General features: G+C 48.1%; 1 protein-coding gene across 1 annotated transcript in view; it reads right to left on the bottom strand.

Moving 5' to 3' along the window:
* The window catches only part of VANGL1 (VANGL planar cell polarity protein 1), a 38,669-nt gene extending 22,469 nt beyond the window's left edge, over positions 1-16,200 (bottom strand). The window contains exons 1-4 of the mRNA XM_084296029.1: positions 16,139-16,200; positions 10,375-10,668; positions 8,690-8,816; positions 5,336-5,943 (exon numbers count right to left, since the gene is read on the bottom strand). Coding sequence (XP_084152155.1) covers positions 5,336-5,943; positions 8,690-8,816; positions 10,375-10,457 — 818 coding nt within the window. The 5' untranslated portion in view covers positions 10,458-10,668; positions 16,139-16,200. The remainder of the gene's footprint in view (positions 1-5,335; positions 5,944-8,689; positions 8,817-10,374; positions 10,669-16,138) is intronic.
* Positions 16,201-21,612: the final 5,412 nt, after the last annotated feature.

The following is a 21,612-nucleotide window of genomic DNA, read 5'->3' as shown; positions in this document are numbered from 1 at the left end:
AAGGCGGCTAATTTCACACAGGCTCTGGCGACAGAACTGCTCTGCAAAGCAGCTTGTTTGTGGAACATGATGTTGTAGGAAGCTCCTGTAATCAAGGCAGCAGGACGGTTAATAAGATGTTTTACTACAGAACAAGGTAAAAGCCCATCAGCTCCATCTCTTTCATCACCGGCGTTTATCACTGTGAAAGATGGTGATGGTTGGAGAAATGCCACGGAGAAAAGAGGGTCAGTAATTCCTCTGGTCCCTGGGAAGGCAGACCTGCAAGCAGGGCAGAAGGGAGGAGCGCACAAGCCCGGACAGCATCCAGCAGGATTTATCAGGGCAGATACAGCTCTGCACCAACATACACAGATGACTGTTCTGCAGTCACACTTGACCACCCAATTGGAAACAGAAATAGCCCGCAAGTGCAGGGGATCAGTCGCAGTGGGAATAACCGATTTAATTAGATGCACATTATGAAGTTCCTTCACCAGAAGGCAGCATGGTTTCAGCAGTTCTTGCCCCAGGCAAGACGTGCGGCCTGCTAAACCCATGGTTAAGCCGATCCATTTCACCACACTGGAAAACAGAAACAAGAGGTGTCATACGCCACAGACGCCTTCCTTTTGGGGGGCAGAGAGATTTTAAGACAGCAAAGTCAAGAGAGAATTGTTGACAGAACTTCAGGCAGGAGACCTCCGTACAGTTCAAATCTTGACCAAGTGTTATTAATTGAAAAAAATTTCACCCTTAATAAGGGGAGGACTCATCTGAGCAACACCTATTTGTTGCAAAATCAGACGTGTAAGGCATATAAAAACAGGCTGTGGCCTGAAGATGCTTCTCCCCAGTCCTAAGCCCTCTATATGCTCTCTTACTAGGGAGCATGGCCCTGGTGGCACCAAGGGGCACACACAAAAGCTTGCTTATCAGATGAAATCAGTAAATACTGGCAGCCTAGAGATCAGTTTTACAAGCAGTAGGTTCAACAGACACTAGACTGCCAACCCAAAGCAGATGGATCAAAAGAGGCATCACCTCCCACCACACCATTCTGTTTCAGCTTTGTTTTGTGTTAAAGGTAAGGGTTCAAGCAGCACCTAAGAAACATGCTCTGCTGCTCCAGGTCAGCCAAGAGACAGGCTCCCCTTCCAAAACACTTTCATGCATCTTCTTTGTTTTGTGAGCATGTACAAGTCATATCTTCCTGAGGAATCTCGTGGCTAACTCCTGCAGGGAAGGTGCAGGCTCTTCGGAGACATACACCTGCTCTGAGGAAGCAGCTGCTTGGATTTTAAACCATGATTCAACAAAACACCTACACAAATACAGATGGAAAACACAGGGATGGGCAACACTAACAGACCTTTTCCACATGGAGCTACTATTTCTCCGTACCAAGCTTGTCTTGATTAGATGGACAAAGAACATCACCCAGCTCACAACAGCCTGCGGAAGCTGTATCCTGACTCCCAAGCTGTACGGCAGCCTCCCAGCTGGCTTCCCAACCCATCAGTTCGTAACAACAAGCTTACATGAAGAAGGACATTAAAAAAAAGGCAGACTGGAGCTCTCAGTAGTTCCTACAGATACATGAACTATCACAGATGTGCTTCTCATGTCCTTACCACAGGGATAAGAAAAAGGGAGGAGAAAGACCCACTCAAAGACACTTCTAACCTCAGAAAGCCATGCTTGCGCTGTAGCCCAACACACAGTCAGTGTGTAAGATCAGTAATTACCATGTGTGTTTGAAGCCATTCATTTTCCCGAGCTGTCTAGACTAGCAAAGCTCTAGGCTGGGGGAAGAACACTCACTGGAGAGGAAAGGAGTAAGCCCAGCACCCTCACTACAGAAGAGGAGGGCTTTCTCCAGCAACATCCTTCCTAGATTATTTCTCAACCATCCAGAAGGAACAGAACTTGTGGCTTACAGATGCCATCAATGTCCCTCCCTGTCAGGCTGCAAATCCAAGCCTCAGCTTACAACGCCATCAGCCTTTCAACAGGAAAGTTATCTCCTGTCACTCTTCCCCACCTTTGTTCCCCTTTGTTCTTGCTTTCAAAAGTCTCGCCAGCATCCCCACCCAACCTCTCTTGCATTTTTCCCAGGCTTTGCTTCCTTGCCTCTGCTCTCCTCCCTGCTCCTTGCCCACAGGTACCCCCGTAAAGCATTCCCCTGCCTGGCAGGGCAGCTCCTCCTGCCAGGAGGCAGCAGAGCAGTCAGTAAGCCAAGACTTGGCACCGTGTTCATGGGGACTCCACTTTAATTTTTACCTCCCCCTGCCAAACTCTGAGTCACTGCCAAAGGGAACGCGCATTTTGGCAGCCGAGCCTCCCAAAAGAAAAGTTAGAACCAAAGTGCTGGGGGTGGGACCAAGCCAGGCTATTAATAGGTTAATTATAACATGAATTTGGGGAACTACTCCCAAATACACTTACCCTCCCGGGCACAGGGCTCTCAAGGATGGTGTGGAATATCAAACTCTGCATATTCAGCTTCTTGGAGCTGGGAAGGATGGAAAATCCCATCTACCCTACCTCACAAAAACACAGTTTTCCAAAAGGGTGGCTGAGATGTTGATTTCTTCCCTTCTCCCCCATAAAGTTTCTTTTCCTCACACTTAAAAAGCAGCTCCCTCTGTCTCATCAGAAAAGACACAGAATTTGAAAGCTCACGCCTGTATTTAGAAAGATTGACACCCACAACTTTGCTATGGAAAAGATCCAGAGCTACTGCAAGGAGCAACGCCACACAAAGTTAGATGTCCCAAAAGCCTTCTCAATACCAGCCCCTTGAGAGCATCTTTTGGATGGGTAAAGCAGGCAGAATCCACGGGGAAGCAGGGACCAAACCTTTCAGACCTTTGGGAGCACAAAGATGACAAAAGGTCAGGCTGAGGCAACAGGGTTTTGATTTCAGGAGGCAGCCAGGTTTTTATACCTGTTGAAGCACGCTTCCTCCTTCCAGGTGGTAGCCCACAACCTATCTATGGCACCTTCAAAAGGGCTGGGGTGAGGCAAACATACATGGTGGTAAATGGGAAGAGCCCACGGGCAGCAACAAGCATTACACACATACTCCATCATAGCTCTGACCCTCTCTCCAGGATGCTCACGAGGCTGCTGCTTCTCCAGTCTTCCTGAACTACACTCACTGTCAACACGTGGCCTCCGGTCAGATCTGCACAGGTCTACCTTGATTTATTTCAGCAAAGACGTGAAGACAACACAGACACGTTATACAGCTGCCAGAAACTAAGGAAAAAGCAAGGCTACTTCACCGTTACTAGACGTGCTTGACAAGACTCTCCTGTAACACAAGGTGCTGAAGCATCCACATTCTGCACGGTTCGGATTCAATATGCCAGACAAAACTGCAATCAGCTTGCCAACAAATGAAAAGTTATTAATTTTTCATACATCTCAGGTTTCACCCTCGGTTTTACAAGTCCTTGCTGCCCTCGCAATCACCCAAGGCATTCCAAAACCTTGCTGCAAAGAGAAAACCTGAGAGAGCATTGTTTCTTACACGTGCTGTTCAGTATTTAGGTCTTGATTCTCAAGTAGATTTGTCTCCGATGGCAAGATTATTTGTGTGGTTAAAGGTAGACATGTAGACTTTGGCACAAGTAGGATCTTAATTCCTCTGAACATTGTAGGACAGGGTCTACAATATCACCAAGCAACCAAACCCTCTCAAACCAAGCACGCACTCGTGTGTACATACAGGTACATACATACAAAGACTGAATTTTCTGGGCTGAATCACCCATGTGAGAACTGCCCTGGCACACCCCAAGGCACACAACTGTAGTACAGGGGGGATCTTTGGTAGCTCTCTCCACCTCCCCAGTCTGAGAGGCCACCCTAGGTCTGTCACTTACCACAGAGGAATTTCTAAGATTAAAAAAAAGTAAACTCCACTGTGTTTTTTTAAACCTTCAAAGGTGATCTTTTTGTAAGTCAACGGGAAAGCTTCCGTTACAGAAAAGGGGCTCTGATTCCCATTTGCTGAGAAGGAAAATACAGCAGAGTCCAGACCCGGTTTGTTCACGAGATCACGGGTTCTCCCACTAAGGCAGGATCAGCATCCAGGAGTCGACTTCCAGACTTGAGCTTCAACCACTAAATCTGCTTCAAAGCAATTCCATCGCTAAGCTAATGGCTGCAGGAGACTGTTCCTACATCCACTTAAACAAGCAGACACTAATCTCTCCATCTGCAATAAATATGCATGCCGTAGGGGTCTGGACAAGATAAGCGGAACAGATGCCTCAGCGCGCGCACAGTCTGGGGAATCATCTTCAGAGCTCAGCTGCTGGCTCCACAGGGCACAGGAACTGTGAGATTTCTAGACACCTTCACAGGACACCGGAACCAAGGAGATTGAGACACCTGGCCTCTCTTGCACCTCTGCAGAGGGAAGCATTAATCCCAGTGGGAAGGCTGAAGCAGGCATGCATCAGACCTGCAGATATCGCACATCTCCCAAACACTCCCAACATCTGACCCAGCAGACTGATCAACACCAGTGAGAACAAGAGTAGGTACCACCATGATACAGAACCAACTCTGGAGAAGTACAGCACCACTAAAAAGAAAAAAAAAAAAAAAAAACAAACAGCAGCTTGCACCTACATGTGTCCCAGTATTCATTCTTATATGTCCAAACTGCTGGGAGTTTGGCCACATTAAGGCAACTGCTTCAGGAGTTTCCCCAGAGCCAACACAAAAATGCAGTCAACTCCCGATCTTAGAAAAGAGTCCCTGGCCACTGAAAGCACCCCAGGGTACTGCTATCTGTCTACACCCTTCAAGGCATCTCCCACCTGTCACAAAATCAGGTGTCAGAGCTCAAACACCTGAATGCAAGCATTTCAACCAGCTGTCAATGGCTCACACAGGAGCCGAGTGACAGTGCTCAATTCGACACAGGGGATGTTTATTCAGGTTCCTTCCACAGCTCTTGGCTGCACGGGGCAGTGAGGACACAGATGTTTTCTGCATTTTAGCACATTATATTGTCAAATGCTTTCCTCACACAAGGCCACTTCCTTCAGCCTCTGCCACATGAACGCAAGGGACTGGTTTGCCAGTCAGGAGGCTCTGAAGAGTGATGCTCTGCAGGGGGGCTCTCAAAATGACCCCTGGCCTGCACAACCAAAAAGCACAAACCAGCCTCAGCCACACAAGGAAGCCTCTCCCCATTCCTCCAGCGGAAGATTTGGAAACCTCGGGGGGAAGATTCGGGAACCAGAGGTACCACACAAACCAAAGCAGCTGGCGCTCTGCGCTGTGGCACAGCCACATTTATCCGCACCGCTGGATTTCAGCAGCGTGTACCTACCTCAAGTGCCCCAAGCTGTAGTATCGTGACTCTCCATCTGTTGACCGGACTACCTTGACAGTGAACATGGGCTGCAGCTGCCGTAGCTCCAGCAGCACGATGGCCAAGTAGTGAATGAAGAGCAGAGCGTCCACCAGGGACACCGCATACTGCACTATTCCTTGGTAGTTGGTGTCCTTCGAGTCCAAGATGCGAACGCCGTAAAAAAGCCAGTAGGAAAACACAAACAGGAAGATGAGGACCAACAAGAGGGCCCGAAACACAAACACCCTCGGGAGGTCTGCCTTGGGCTGGCGGAAGAACAGAGCCCAGGTCCCAATCAGGAGAATGAGGAGTTTGAACGCCACAGAGATGAACAGGCCCTCACAGACAGTACCACACGGCTCCAGATCATCCCGCCACAGGACCTGGGGTAACAGGATGAAGGCAATGGGGGTAAGGAAGACGAGGAGTCCGAGAACAGCTGCCACTGTTAAACCCAGGTAACGCTTGCAGTCCAACCCAACGCTGTCCTCCAGGTCCTTACTGATCCTGGCTATGTCCTCCTGGGAAATGCTGTGCTCGGAGGTGCCTGTGATCGCTGTTGTGGTCTCGCCCCAGTTGTCATCCTAAAGGAGAAAGAGAAAAAACATCAGTGAAACAATCACGTGATTTCTTCCACGTCTTTTATTATTTTTTATTTTTGGCCTGGAAAAGGATTGCTACAAGAAGCTTAAGTCTGCTAAGAAAAACCAACACCTCCAATATATTGAATAATCAACCCAGAAAATTACCAAAGTTTTTGGAAACAACAGCCCTATGTCCAAAACACTGACTATAAACACAAAGTGTTAAAAACCTGTAACTGTAGAGCAAGTAGCTCAACTTCCTACACCACTCAGTGTACCCCAGAGGCAGTTCTTCCAGCACATTTAACAAGCAATAGGACGTAACTCTTGGAAACTGCAGTAACCATCAGGTCCTACGTGCGAAACAAGGACTAGCACTTTCCCCACAAATTTTGTGGTACGAGTGCATTACAGAATCACCTGGAAGGGAAAGTTTCATGTCAGGTCAGCTGCAGTCATTACAATCAAAAACATGTTCACACGTTGTTTTTCCATCAGTAAGAGGAACAACTGCATTTCCAGCAAGTTCCTCTACCTTTTCCTTTTTTTTTTTTCTTCCTCTACAGTAGCACTGCCCTCAGTAGCTAACACGCTAATAAAAGCTTAGTTAAACCAAAAAAAATTAAGGGTGGTCAACGAGGATATTTGCAGGTATGGTGCTTTAAATTTGAGGATCACAGACTACAATATAGTCAAGCTTCAGATGACATCTTGTTTTTCCAAAAGCCTCATTTCTTCCCTAGCTTGTTTCAGAGGAGTTTGGCGAGCTAGGGCTGCCACCCACACCATCGTGCCTCCAATTGCTCCTTCCTGCTGCTGGCAAGACCAAAGAGCTATGCTGACACACACGGATTTGATTCACAGCTGCTGCTGAAGTGACTCGGTCAGGAGAAGACTCCTGATACCTCCTACAAACACCAAACAGCAGCGAAGCCTGTGTTTTATTGCCTGGCACCTGACGCCTTTGTAGCTGCAAGGCTCGTTCAGAAGTCCACGTTTTGCTCTTCCTTTCACCCTCCTGAGTCTATCTTTCTGCAGCCTGTGTCGTTAATAGGATTTACACCTTCTCCCAGACTTTGGCAGCTACGTGTGCTGATCTAAGCACTTTGCTTTAAAGAAATAGGCACAAGACATGATACCTATAGACATAAGAGTGCTGTAGAAATGTACAACTACAGGACTTCCTACGTATCAGAGCACTTTTAAACCATTATTCACCTCTTTAAAAGAGGTGCAGGAGACAGTCTTCAAGAATCCTTGGCAGAAGAGTGGACAGAGGCAGCAACATTACTATGAACAGCTCCAGTGATTTACCTCCTGATGCTCCTCAAGACACCAATACCTCCCTGCCTACTGCAGCAGGGCTTTGAGACAGACCAACCATAGTCAGGAACTTGAATTTATCTGAGTTTTGAGCCATTTCTCATCAAAACAGAAATATATCTGCATTGTAAGATGTCCTGAAAGGGAGCATAATCATATCACATCTTCCTTTTCGCCAGCGTCTCCAGTAAAGCGATCTAAGCATTTCAAGTATTTTATGCTTATGTATGAAATAGTTCTGCATAATTTCCCCCGTTTGATTGACAAGAAAGTGCACAATAGAGAAGGGATTGAAACATGACAGCAGCTTAAGGCTACAGCCCAGGAGAAAACAGGCAACTTCAGTCCCAGTCTACCACTTAAGAAAGCTCCTCCCATATGAAGTGGCACAAGCAGAAAAATCATGCATTTACAAGTCTAAATCTCAAGTGGTACAAAGCTGCTGAACGCAACCCAGGACATACAGGAGAGAACTCTTGTTCATGCATCAACTTATTCTTGTTTGACTTTGAACTGCACTGCGGAGGTCTGCATGAAAACAAGGGCTTAAAAATTCACCTGGACATTTATATGCATTCAAAGTAACAGCTCTGGAAAACAAACACTTGGTTACAAAATACATGGATGTACAGGGAGTAAGCCCACTTGCAGCTACACGAATACTGTTTTAAGTACTACCATACATAATCTGGGTGGAAACTGGGCATCGATATTACTTTTTTTTTTTTTTTTTAATTATTTTTTTAAAGTAGAGGTGAAGCCCCGCAGCCAAAAATTAACATACCAGAAGTCCAACCCAGAAGGCAATGAAACATCCTGCACTCTGTTTTGCAGCATCAGTGATTATTTGAAAACGAGAATGCACCTTCACATCAACTGCTTCAGCAGAGATTACTGGATCCATCCTAGATGCAATCTACACCCAGCATTTTTCCCTTCTTTACTTAATCCAGTGTTAACATACCAGCTTCACTGAGTTTTGGGCTTTTTCTCCCCTTCCCAGCAATTTCTCATTACCTTTACGCTTCTTGCCTCTCCTCCCCAGTGGGATCCTGGCCCTAACATTTTACACTATTACCCCAAGCAAATCCCATCTAAAGACAAAAGAGTACACGCAGGTGAAAGGATTGACCTGAATAATGCACGGTGAGGTGATGGAAACACACGTTTCTGTAGACCTTAGCAGATGGCACTCTTTGGAGACAGAGGTAGATTAGTGCCCCAGGGGTAGTCACATCAGCACTGGTGCTGTCAAAAATAATGCTCTCAGAAAGACAGAACTGATCAAGACCTGGGCTTAATGAGTGAATAAATGGTAGCCACAGGTCGTGGCAGCACATTAACAGCACGTGAGCAATGCTTTTTCCCCCCATACTCCTTTGCTCTGGTCCAGACTCCAGGTGTGCCTTCACTCCCTCCTTACCTGGCCCTCCTCTGTCCGAGAGGCATCATTCCCCAGCAGCGGCTCCGCAGGAGGTGCCTGGATAGTGACCGACTTCTCGGATCGGCTGCCGTCTTTGCTTCGTGGCGATTTGTGCCTGTCGCGACTCCTTTTCCAAAGGAGAGGAAACAAGAAAGTTAGCAGAGAGCACAGCCTGGAATTACACCACCTTGTACTCGCAGCAGGTGCCCTAAGCATTAGGTTATAGTTCCTGCTCGCTCATCTCTTGGTCAACATTGATTTCATTTGTTACCGAACAAGCTTCCAAAGCAGCAGTGACCTCGCCCAGAGCAGCCTACAGCCTGGTAGCTGGGACAGTTTAGCTTCTCAGACAGCCTTAGCTCCTGCAACGTGGAGTCTTGTCAGCTAAGACCTTCCTAACACCGCAGGACAACTGGTGAAGTTTGTTTCCACTGGTCAGCAGCCCCCAGCTAACCTCTTACAAAGAATATCAAGGGTAGCAGGGCAGTGCTTACTGCCAGAATACCCTTGTAAACCTCATGGCTTCTCATTTGAGAATATCTCAAGATATTCTCACCTATCCACCTATCTGCTCACCAGTATTTCCCCCTCCCTTCCTACCTGGAGAGGAAAGCAGCCTTTGCACCAGAGACCCTCACTGCACTGGCTTAAAGCTCAGGAGCATCAAAAATCCCAGCTCTTGCCACTGCATCTTTTTAGGGATTACCAGAGCCTAAAGGCTTCATGGGATGAGACTTTTCCCTGTTTGCAGTAAGAGGCTCTGGGATTGTGTATGTAGTTTTGGGAACTTCGAAGGCATCCTTCCACATTTTATTCTGAACTTCAAAGGACAATCTGCACCAGGGGGCTGCGGGTGTTATAGGAGAAGGGAGGAAAGGCAAATGAAATGTTTTACTCAAGAAACAGACTGCAAGCAAAAAGACTATTTTGTGGAAGAGCTCTTTTTCCAACCACACAGGATAATTGCTTCTGAAATGCAAAGTTATTTTGGACCAGCTCAGTCGTAAATTACAAAGATTGCAAATAGCACAGGCTTTGCATTTAAAACTAACGATGATGAAAAAAAAAACCAAAAAAAAAAAACAGTTTCCAAGTAATCAGATGTTTCAGAGCGAGATGGTTTTTGATGCCACTGAGCTACCAGGACAGAAAGAGGACTTGCTATTCAAGTTCAGAAAAGCCTGGCTTCTAATCCAATCAATGCTGATAGAGGGCTTGCTGTAGACTCAAGTACCACTCAAGTTCTGTTAAAAACCACCACCAACAAAGAGTCGCCAGGAGGATGGTGGGAAGAGAAAGGCAGCCTTGTTGTTACACAATAAAGAAATAGCATTAAAAAAGAAAACAAGTGGCAATATCACTCCAGGAAGTCTGACACATCTCTCCAGAGAACTCTACTTACCCCGCACACTTTAAGAGCAGAATTAAGTGATCTTTTCCTTCTGCTAGCGCTTCCCCAGTGTTGCTGGCCATACATGACCCCAGCGTGCGTGCAACAGTTTGAATGTCATTAAGCTAGTGGCATAATTGCTTCCTATCCTGTCACCTGGTTCCCCTTGAGGACTCTCCACACGCATCTTCCCTGGAGCTGGAGCATCAGTGATTTCATCCTGACTTATATTTTTTCCCCAGAGTACACATCCTAGCTTAGAGCAGCAAGTAATTAAAAATAAACACTTCCTTACCCTTGTCTGTGGGCTTTTTTGGAGTGACCTGAGTAGTGGGAGTATCCCGAATACGTTGATTCTGTATCCATTGCAGCAGACATCGGGGTCTGCACGGACGGCAGCACAGGTTTTTACTTAGAGACGGGTTCCTGGTGCTCCTGAGGTGGAGTCCGTGATAAAAGTGCTTTCCTGGGTACTCTTTGCTTCCCAGTCATCAGTGAAGCCTGGTCCGTGGGGACTCGAGGACGCTTCGCTTACCAGGAATCCTTCCAGATGGGGAGGAGGGAGGGTGCTCTGCTCCTCACGGTCGGCCTGCGGGAAGACAAACAGGCATGGAAATGCATGCTAAGCAAAGCAAAACAGTTTTCCTGCTGTGCTAATTCCCTCACCCTCTTCCAGCCGGCCACATGTCCCCAGCTCACAAGCTCATTCTGGCCGATCGCTCTCTTTTTTTGTCTGGAGAAACACACACATTTGCAGATCCTTAAACAAACTGATAACGTAGCCCTGATTTGCAAAGTCTAGCTCCTTCATCCAAAAATCTGCAAGAAACAGCATCAGGCACTTGATAAAGAAGGCTCAGCAGCCCAGAGGGAGAAATTCACCCCTTGGGAATTGCCAGAAAATAAATAATAATAATAAAAAAGGCTCAACTTCCACACCCCCTTTCTTCTCACCCCATTAATGCAGATCCCAAGCACCACCAGATGCAGAGTGACAGCTCTTCCTGGGGGAAGGGGCGGGTGACTACCCCAGCAGAAATGCTGAAAACGATCAGACCACCGTGTCTGAACCTGCTTTGTTTTCATAACTGCAAGGTGTGCCCGTTTTACAAGCATTAGTTACTCCACGATCGATGGCTCTTGCAAGCGCCTCCCTTTCTTTGCAACCTTCGCCTCCAAGAGCTAATTTGGGCTTGGAAGAATTGAAATTCATTAGAAGTTGGATCTATATATACACACGTATTAACCGTAGTGGTGAAAACTGATTAGAGATCCTCATCTGGCTTATATGGGCCAGCATTTCTGGCAGCATGGAAACGAAGCTTAAATCCCACCTGCGAAAGGCAGAAGATGGTTGTGCTTTTGGGGTCAAGAACAGGGTGGCATCCTAACAGCTCCCAGGAGTCACACGCCTGCTTTCCAACCCCATACCTTGTATTTGGTTTCCCAAATTCCTGCCCAGCCTGCTGCTAACTCCAGCCAACGCCAGCAGAACAGGGGGCTACAGCCACGCAGTAGTCACCGAGCAGGCAAAGGACTGCTTTAAATTAAATTAAATCCCTCAGTTACGCTCTGCTCACAGCACTTCCCAAAGCTGTTAGCAATAAAACCATCAGCCACTGCTTTCCACCCTCTCCCTTTCCCAGCAGAGAGGGACAACAGCAGCAGTTGGGCTTCGTCCTTGGCCTTCGTGGATGCGAATCCCCAGGCTGTAAGGGAATATGGTGCCTCAAGAAAGCTCCTTGAAGGCACCACAGAATCCAGGATGGGCAAATAAGGATGGAAACGTAAAGCCCGGATTTGGAAAGGGGGGGAACGAGGATGAATTCAGACTCCATAGGCAAAGGAAACACGAAGCCAAGGCACAGTTTGAAGCATCACATCATTACTGTAAGAGGAACAAAAATCCCCGAGCCAGGGACACATGATGCAACACATCAACGCCCCAGATCTGCGCACAGCCTGCAGCTCATGGCTCCAGCAGCTCAGAAAGGCTGATTTTTACCTCCATCCTGCTAGAAAACCTCGGATAAACCCCCTCTACAATACCCAAACCCTCCCACATACAAGAGGTGCTAACCCACTTACTGCTCGTGGCATTACCAGAGGCTCTCTGCGAGCAACCACTGCCTTCACAAACATACCCCACCGCGATATAGGAATGGGAAAAAAAACAAGGAGAGCTGCTGGTGCACATCATTACGGGTTACTCACTCTCCCCAGGCTCTGTGCTGGTGCGGGTGGCCCGTCTACCTGCAAGCAGATGAACCACAAGCAAGCAGCTCCCATTTGGCAGCGCCGGGCACCCAGGCACGGAGAGCAGGCTCGCAGCGAGACAGGAAGGTCGGGGCAGGCTGGATCACGCCAACTTTCATTTTCTGCGTAAACACGAGCAACGGTTTTGACATAGCTCTGCGAAAAGTCAACAGCAAGGCCCCCAGAAAAAACGTTCAGCCTCCTGGACGGCGGTCAAAAAGCGCCGCGATGAACTGGGGAACTCTGCACCACCTCCCGGTGATGCAGGGAGGGGACGGAAGACAAAGAGCAGGATAAATTGCATCCCCGTGTTGGAGCTCTGAGTGCCAGAGCCAGAAACCAGCCCTGGATTCGCCACCACCCCAGCAGCACCCACTGCTGAAGCCTGAGCAAAGCTGGCACGTGCCTTGGAGGTAGTACGACTATACCCAAACCGAGCAAAATCTGTTACCACCTCCACTGCTGAGCCACAAATCATCACCTTTCTTACCCTACCCCTCTGGGCAGGGACAACTGCACCGCCTAAAGCAGCAGCCCCATCAGTCGGGGCCTCATCCCTCCACAAACAAGCCTGAGTTGAGAGCCCCATTTAGCTCATGCAAACAGCTTCCCAAAAAGATCATCACATCTCACAGAAGGCACGGTCTGCCTGTTTGCAGATCTTCAGGTCCTGCACAAAAGCAAGCTCCTCCTTGAGGGCACGGCTGCAATATCCTTGGGTTTTTGGGGGAGAAGCCACCGTGAGTAGCTTCCACCTCCGCACCATGGCGCATTCCTCTCCAGTGAGCAAACAGCACCACTGGAGGAGAGGGGAAAAAATCACCTCTCTCCCCCCCTTGCCACACTTTTGTTCTGGATCCTTTCCGCGATCCATTTCGCATCACAGCCCCAAACTGCAAAACCAACAGCATGGTGAAGAGAAGCCCTCCTCCACTCAAACCACCACGCTGTGCAGCAGCACGCTGAGCCCTTTGCTCCCTGAAGGGCTGAGACACTCGCTTCACCTTCCCCTCGTTGACAGACGAAGGAAGGATGCTGCAGACCTCGTCCTACTGTGAGCCACTAAATGGGAAACAATACGAGAGGCCCCAGAGGAAATCCGGGGACCCTAGTCTGGCAAGACGGATGGATGGCCGCATCCTGCACGGCAGCGAGGAAATGTAGTTACCCCTGAGCGCTGTACAGATCGCTGTAATTACAGTTCCTACGCAGCTACACAACTCATTGTAACTCCCTCTTTTCATACGCTCATAAATCTCCCCCCAAAGTTCCTTTGAATTGCTATTTTCCACGCTGGGAGCCCAATCCCGCTTCCAATGAAGCTCGCCTTGTGATCATCTTCAAGGCAGCGCAGCTTGGCTCCCGGCCCAAGGGAAATTTAAAAAGAGCAAGTTACATCTTTAAATCAAAGCGGGCGAACGCAAACAAGAGCGCTCTTTTACATCCCAGGCTTTCCCAATGGGTTTCCCCCCCTGCGAAGCCGAGGCGAACAATTCCCCCATCGGCTCTGCTTTGAAAACCTTGCCCGCACAGCTCCGTTCCTACCTGGTGTAGGACTTGCAATCGCTTATGGTCTGTTTAGCAGTGGGTTCACGAAGTTACGTGTGCCTGGAAGTGCGATGCCACAGGAACTTTTTGCTGTTGAATTTCCCGAGCGGGCCCCGATCCAGCCATTTGATTTGTAAGCACAGGAGTTCACCCGCAGTGATCTGCTTGCGGAGCCAAGGCTTTCAGTTTTAACTGCCAATGAGCTCTCAAAAAAACAAAGTGTTTTTTTTTTTTTTTGAAAACGTGTTTTTCCAAAAGCTTTTTATTTATTTTTGCATGTCATTAAGTAAGGTTCGTTTTGGCCTTGAAATATGCAAACCGGGACCTTTACTCTATGGCAGCGGTTCTTGATTTGCAAGCCCCACATCCCAAAAAGAAATGTTTCGCAGTCAGCAAATTCAAGCCCTCCAGCAATACGCTCTCTTTTTCTTCACTGCTTCTCGCAGGCTTCTCAGAAACAGCTCACAAACCCCCGGGAATTTCCAGCCCCTCGGCTGAAAACCATCAGTCCGTGACACGGATACTTCAGAAAGCACGGTCACCGCTCACTGAAGCGATCCACCTGCACGTTGAATCACGCCGTGCCACAACACAGGTCTGAAAATTGAGCGAGGCTGTCCCAAAAACCACCCCAGCAAGCGGTGCTTCCCACCAGCAAAGCCCCAGCCTCCTCGCTACGCAGCTGATCCGCGACTTGGGAAGGTCTCTGCACGGGACCCATCAGTCAAGCACCTCCCGGGAGGATGTCCTCTGCCCGCTCCACAAACCACATCTGCGCTGTCCAACTTCGTGAAGCTCACCCGGCGTTCGAGCCCTCATCAATCATGCAGATTATACCTTGGGTTGCCAATCTGTCGGCGTGGTGAAAGCTTGCACTTCCTCGCTCGTACGTCTCCCATGCTGCTAGACCTTCAAACGCACCTCTCAATCCCGGAGCCGTGCAACGTGGTAGAAAATGTTGTTGCCTCACCCTCGTTGCTCCAGAGCACCCGAGACTGTGCGTAGGAACTGTTTTCAATACCGATGTTCAAAGCCCTACAAGCAATGAGGGCAAGATCTGCCCCGGGGCTATTGCTTCAGCCTCTGCCTATCCAAGCTGACGGTACCTGTACCTGATTTCCAAAGTTTATTTTTAGCCATAGCAGTTAGATGGAGAGATAACGCGAAAGGTTACAAATCACGAGAGGTTTCCCTAGTGAAAGCGCTCTCCTTTAGGAGACTGCCTGCGTTCCCACGTTTTCTATTTGGATTTAAAAATAAATAAATGAGTCTACAGACCCTGAGCAACCCCACAGCACACAACCCAGCGTTTCCCCGGTACGTACTCTGGTCTCCTCGTGGTGGTAAAGCCCTCCCTGGGTGCATATGCCTGTAACACATCAAAGGCCATCACGAATACCGATGCTGCTCACCAAAACCAAACGGCCAGTGGCAGCCACAAGGACTCCTGTATCTGGGTGAGCAGCACCAGGCACAGCTCAGGCATCTGCTCTCCCCCCCAGGCAGCCGGCCAGCGACCACGGGCAGCGAGCTCTTCGCCTGGGTGGCTCCCAGGCAGGCTGGAAACCCATCTAACGCCTCGGCTCGCAGGGAGAGCTCTCCGGGGAGGCTCTCTGCAAGGCTCGCTTGTTAATTTTGAAGCAGAAATGGTCAAGGGAGGTGCTGGCGGAGCCGATAGTGGTCTTGGAGTTGCGGCCAGCTGCAAAGCCAAACCCCAGAGGGGGACGAGAGCCAAGCACGTTCGCAGCCGAGTTGGCCGAAGCAATGCTGGAGCTGCCTTCCTCGGAGCTGGGACACCCCGGCGATGGGGTGTATGTGACACAACGTATACAAAACATCCCGATTTGCTCCTCTGGGCAGCACGGCTTAATGCATGAACTCCCCAGAGCTGCAAACACTCCGGGGCGAGGCGCTTTGACAGACCCAGGGCTGAGGAAAGCCCCGCCGTGACAGCCGGAGGGCTGCCAGCGGAGAGCTCAGCCTCTACCCTAAAAAACCTTCCTCCCAGCCCAGGTAAGAGCCCAAACCGGGACGGGTCGGGCTTGCAGAGGCTGTGCCGAGGGTGCCCTTAGGGGAACCAGCGGCTTTGCCCTCTGCCGGGCAGCACCCACCTCCTCCAGCCCTCATCCCCGCCCGCAGCACAGCCGCCGCCTCTCAGTGCCCACGATTTTGGGGCTCACCCTGCCAGGCTATGAGCCTCGCCACCTCCTCCCCTTCACCGACAGACGGACACACCGACGGACGGACAGACCGACCTGCCTCCCCCATGCCCGCTCCTCCTCCTCCTCCTCCTCCTCCTCCTCCGCCGCCTTCCCCCGGCGGCGGCCGCCGTTCGCCGCCGCTTTCCGCTTCCTGTGCCCGGCACCGCCCCGCAGCCCCGCCCCGGGCCGGCCCCGAGCCCTCCTCAGCCCTTAATAACGATTAATTGCGTCAATTAATTGCGAGGGATCCCCCTCCAGATCCCTATCCTGTGCCCGAGTTGCTGAGGAGCAGCCCGCCCCACAAAGGGCGCCGAGTGCCTCCTGTCAGACAGCTCCTGCGCTGCCTTCACGCGGCCCCTGTAGCTTAAATCTTCTGTATTTCCCTTCATATTTCCCATTTTTTTGCCAAAATAACGCCCTAACTTTGCTCGTGGCACCCGTCCCCTACTCACCGTCTAGCACGACGCTGCCTGGTTTCACCATTTCGGGCAGGCAGGAGTTGGAGGAACCATCCCCACATGGCTCTGGTGTGGCAGTCCCATTACCTCTGTACACCTTACCCACCCTATACCTGGCTGGAAGTGGCCAGTATCAAGCAATAGGCTCCATCTCGCCTTGTGTCTAAACTTGCCCGCGGCCCCGGCACCCTGCTGCATACCAGACGGTCGCCCTGCCCTGGAAAGTGTTTGACATCGAGCTGAGAGCATCACCGGGTGCTCCCAGCTGCCAAAACTTCACTATAGGGCAGCTTGCTTTCCTGCTCAGAGCAAGGGAACGTGACAAAAGGCAACAGGACAGAGTTTATTCAACCCATGTATCATGGACAGGGGAGAAACTCATGGTTTTATTGGTGTGGAGTGGGGAGGACAAGGGGGGATGCTGCCCGCCCTGACAGGGTATGGAAACTCGGGGAGTAAAACTTTGACACAGAGAAGGGGACTTTTTGAGATCTGAAAGATTCCTGAATACCAATTTCACTCCTGAATACTAGTTTTGTGGTTCAGAGCAGCAGGACTCATTGCAGTACCCGGAGGAAAGGAGATCGGTACGAGATCTCAGCTGGGGATGCATCTAGGCCCTGTCCAGACCCAGGAGGCACGAATACACTTCAGACCCTCTGCAACCTTCTCCCACACGCATCAAGCTTTTAAACAAAACACTGGCAAAGACAGGATACACTAAAGACAGGCTCAGAGGCAGATACTGAGGTGCTGTTACATGCTTATCTTTCATCATCTGTTTAAACCACTCAGACATGAGGAAACTTTTGGCATGAGTCAACCTACTTGTGCGGTAGGGTCATCGTTTAGAAATCTGTGAAGTGCTAAGCTACGTCAGCGTAGCGTATCACTACTGAATAGGCAGGATTAGAGGTGTTTGTTGCTAGTTTCCTGGTTGTTTGTTTTAAGAATACCCAGAGCAGATCTCAGACTCACAGGAGAATGGTTTAAGCTGGAATGGACTTTAGGAGATCATCTGGTCCAGTGTCCTCACTCAACACAGGGTCAACTAGAGCAGGTTGCTCAGGGTTGTGCCAAGTCAGAGTTTGAGTATCTCCAAGGATGGGGAGTCCACAGCCCCCCCGTGCAAGCTATTCCAGGGTTTGAACAGTAAAACATGCAACCAATGAAATGGACTAGTAAAAATGTTTTATGTTTAAATGGAATTCCATGTATTTCCCTCTGTGGCTGTTCCTTCTTTTCCTTTCACTGGGTTCCACTGAGAAGAATCTGGATCCATCTTCTTTATTCACATCAAGTATTTATACACATCAATACACATTTATATGCACCAATTCCCCTCTGAAACCTCTCTTTTCAAGGCTGGAAAATCCCAGCTCTCCCAGCCTCTCCTGGTGTGTCAGATGCTCCAGTCCTTTAACTATTTTAGTGGACCTAAGCCAGGCTCACTCCAGGACATCCATATCAAACAAACATGGTCTTTGGCCCAGGGTGTACGCTGTCTGCATGCAATGCAAGAAACCAGCACTGTTTAGATCCCATCTATTCTGACCTTTTCACATTCCTGCTAGCATAGTGGCCAGGGAATGTTTTAGGAAAGATCTGCATGTGGTCAAGTGCATGGACTCGCACTGCTTTGAAGAACGTTTACAGATGCATATGCAGAACAAGCAGATAAAGAGTTAAGACACGCACATGAAGCCAGGCTCACGCTTGGCCTGTTTCATGATGTGGCACACAGATGAAGGATATGACCTCAGGTTTTTCATCCCTTTCTGCAGCTGGCTTCCATGAGATCACAAACACCTCTTGATTTGCTCCAAATTTGCCTGTCTTCTCCCATTTAAAAATAAATAAATAAATAAAAGAATAATAATAAAAAAAAAAGCCTTATCACATGAATGCCAGTGCTACAACCTCAAGTTCATTGAAACAGGGGAAGAAGGATAGTAGATGCCTTTCATTTACTTCAGTGAATAAATAATTGCTCAGTAAAAACTGACACGTTTTCGAGTCGTACAAGAAGCAGCTACTGGCTTCCCTAACAGTCGTTTCAATTCTTTTCCCAACAGAAACATGACTCATGTTCTCATTTCATATAGATCCTTGAGGGGACTGTTTCTACCCATAACTTTGAAGAGACACTCAGAAAAATGCCAGTTAGTACAAGCAAGAACATTCCGTTTGAAAGATGAGGATCTGGATGATTTTTGTCCTCATCAAGTTTTCAGATTGTTCTATATTTCTTCCCACAAATGCAATTACCATCTGACCAAGGCTGAGATGGGCGGATAACAGAGTCCAGCACGTAAAACACACTGACTTAATCATGCAGGGAACTCAAAACGATATAGAGATCTGCTTGTTTAGAGGAAATACTCATTTGTAATTCTACTAATCCTGCTACTGCATTCCTCAGGCTTGTATCTTTCACTCTGAAAAGCATGTGTCAAACAGAAAACCAGGGAGAGATGTATTTTTGGTCACATTCATGCGGAACACGAGCGATCTTGGATCTGCTACAGGAGGCACTTTCTGGAATGTGGACGTTATCCCTTTTTATAACAAATCCCTTAGTGTTTTGAATCATTGTCTTACATCTTGATTTGCTGAGCACAGTTCATGACCAGCCAGCTATCCAATCAAATTAGCTTAATAAACATCCACTCTCTCTTCTAAAAGCATCTATTGTAAAGTGGAGGGAGTTTTTACACAACTTTAAGCATCAGGTTATGCTTTTAAGTCATATCTTTCCTCATGGTTTGTTCTTATTTTTAATTTCACAACCTTCAGTTTCACTTATTTTTAAATGAGTCCAATTATTTACCCTACTACTTTTCCACTAATCATTTTTGTGAGCCAAATTCTGCCTTGTTTGGAGACCCATGCAATACTTCTGTTAAGATATCTAGAGCAGCTTCTGCCTCAATTTTCTGTCACCTTGGAAACTACTCTTCCTTTTTCCCTTCCCAAAATCCAAACTCTTCCCCAGGACACAGAGAGGTATTCAGTGACAAAACAATCACAGATCTACACCCATCCATAAAACCCGTTTTTATGTTTTTTTTTTTTTCCCCTGCAGTTTCTTACTGCTTACTGAGTAAGATGAAAAGATCATAGGTAAGTTATAGGCCCTAGTTTCGTCACCTAAACCAGAATTTGTCTGCACAATGCTTTGAGAATCAGAGGCAGTGCCTCATCCCAGTAAGAAACATAGAATCACACAATATTCAAGTTGGAAAGGACCCACAAGGAACATCGAGTCCAACTCCTAGGTCCCCAAAGGGCGACCAAAACATAACAACAAAAATAAAATCTAATCATGTGTCTGAGAGAACATAAGCATGGGCTGAGCCAGTACAAGCACAAACATTAATGAGTTACTGCTCACTTTTATATGGCATCAGCTGAAGCCTCCAGCATGGGATGGAAAGTTTTTTCACTGAGAGACTGGATGCCCCCTTCAACGATCTGATGAAAGGTCTCAAATAGCCAATTTGAACTGTGCATGATCTTACTCTGTGCCACTGACCTCAATCAAGCAGCATACATCCGAAGTTTTAAGTAAATGTGCAACAATAGACGTGGACAAGGAGCCACATTTCATCTCTTGATGCCATAGAAAATCTTATTTAGAGGAAAAGGAAAGCCAGAAGGACATGGCTACAAAAGAACACCTTCCTTCCCTTTCGGGGTAGTTGCTGCTTAAAAAGGGAAAATGTGTAGTACTGCACAGCTGAAGAAACAGCATGACACAATTATTTTGCATAGCAACTTGCATAAAAGCTACTGAGTCCTTTATGGAATTAATTATCCAAAAGATGAGATTTCTGCCCAAATAAAGTGAAATGGTGGAGGGTAGCAAACACTACGAGAACTTGACTTGGCAGAGATCCTGCAAAAATCAGTTCAGGACTCAGCTGACATCTCACTTCTATTTCAAGGCAGATAGTGGCAAGACTTTCCCTTGGATTCAGTAGACTTAAAGAATATTGTTTAAAAATGAACAAAAAAAAAAAAAAAAAGCACCACACCAGAAGCATAGCCTAAGTAAATTTAAAAGGGAAAAAAATAAGGTAGATTTCATCAATACAAGTAAAGAGGAGTAGAAGCAAAGAGAGAACATCTTTTGCCTGACTTGCCCCTAATTTAGAGGGCTAGAGTCCACTGTGTACCATGACCTTTCCTCTGCACGTGCCAGGAAACTTGCAGCCCTCTGTGGACCTTATCTTAGAGGGTAAGGGACAGTAGCAGGCCGGTAATCAATCCCCTCTGTCCATTACAACTCTAGTCTGATGTGGCAGTGGGGCACACAGGACAGGGGCAGAGCCTCATCCTCTCATAGAAACAGAGGAAAGCCTCAAATAGGAATACCTGAGAAACGTGGTGGCAGATTCAGCACTTATAAAGGAGCTTCATTATATTCTGGGGGACCTCAGCCACGAGATGAGATGAGGACTCCATCTGCACGTGCATAGTGGCCAGAGAATTTGTAGATGGGCTGGGATTTGGCCACAGGCGTGCGTGTGGCTGAGAAACAAGCCTTCACACCGAGACACTTGAGAATTAAACCTTTTATAGAAGGGCAAGAAATATAAAGGAAAAGAGGAGGTGAAGGAACAGAGCCTCAAGTCTTCAGACTGAAATTACACGTTAAGTGTTCAGTGAGGCTGACAAAGAGAAGCACAACTGATCCTTTAATTCTGGCAAAAAGGTAATATTTTTCCAGGCTGGAGATCACTGCCCTGCTCTCTGAAAGCAGGATGAAGAGCAACTTGTACTGCTGCTGCTGATTAACAGTGCCACCAGCCGGCCAGCTGGAAGAGTGCCAGTTCACCTAACGAGGAAAACGAGGTAATGTACAGCTACTCACCACCTTTCACCCCAGAAAGTCTTCACAGTCAGCCTCTGATCCTGCAAGCCCTTTGCCAAATCCACAGAAGAAGCATAAATCCTCGGAGAAGCTGAAAGGTCTTACCCACAGAGGGCCAACGCAGCGCTAGCTTACAAAAGCTTCAGCAGGGTTAAAGGAGATAATGAATCAGTTGGGGTTTTCTAGAGGAGCTA

Source organism: Netta rufina (genome assembly GCF_964035555.1).
Source record: "Netta rufina genome assembly, chromosome: 1".
NCBI classification, from domain to species: domain Eukaryota; kingdom Metazoa; phylum Chordata; class Aves; order Anseriformes; family Anatidae; genus Netta; species Netta rufina.
The sequence above is the reverse complement of the archived record's forward strand: the minus strand, read 5'-3'. Positions and strand labels throughout refer to the sequence as shown.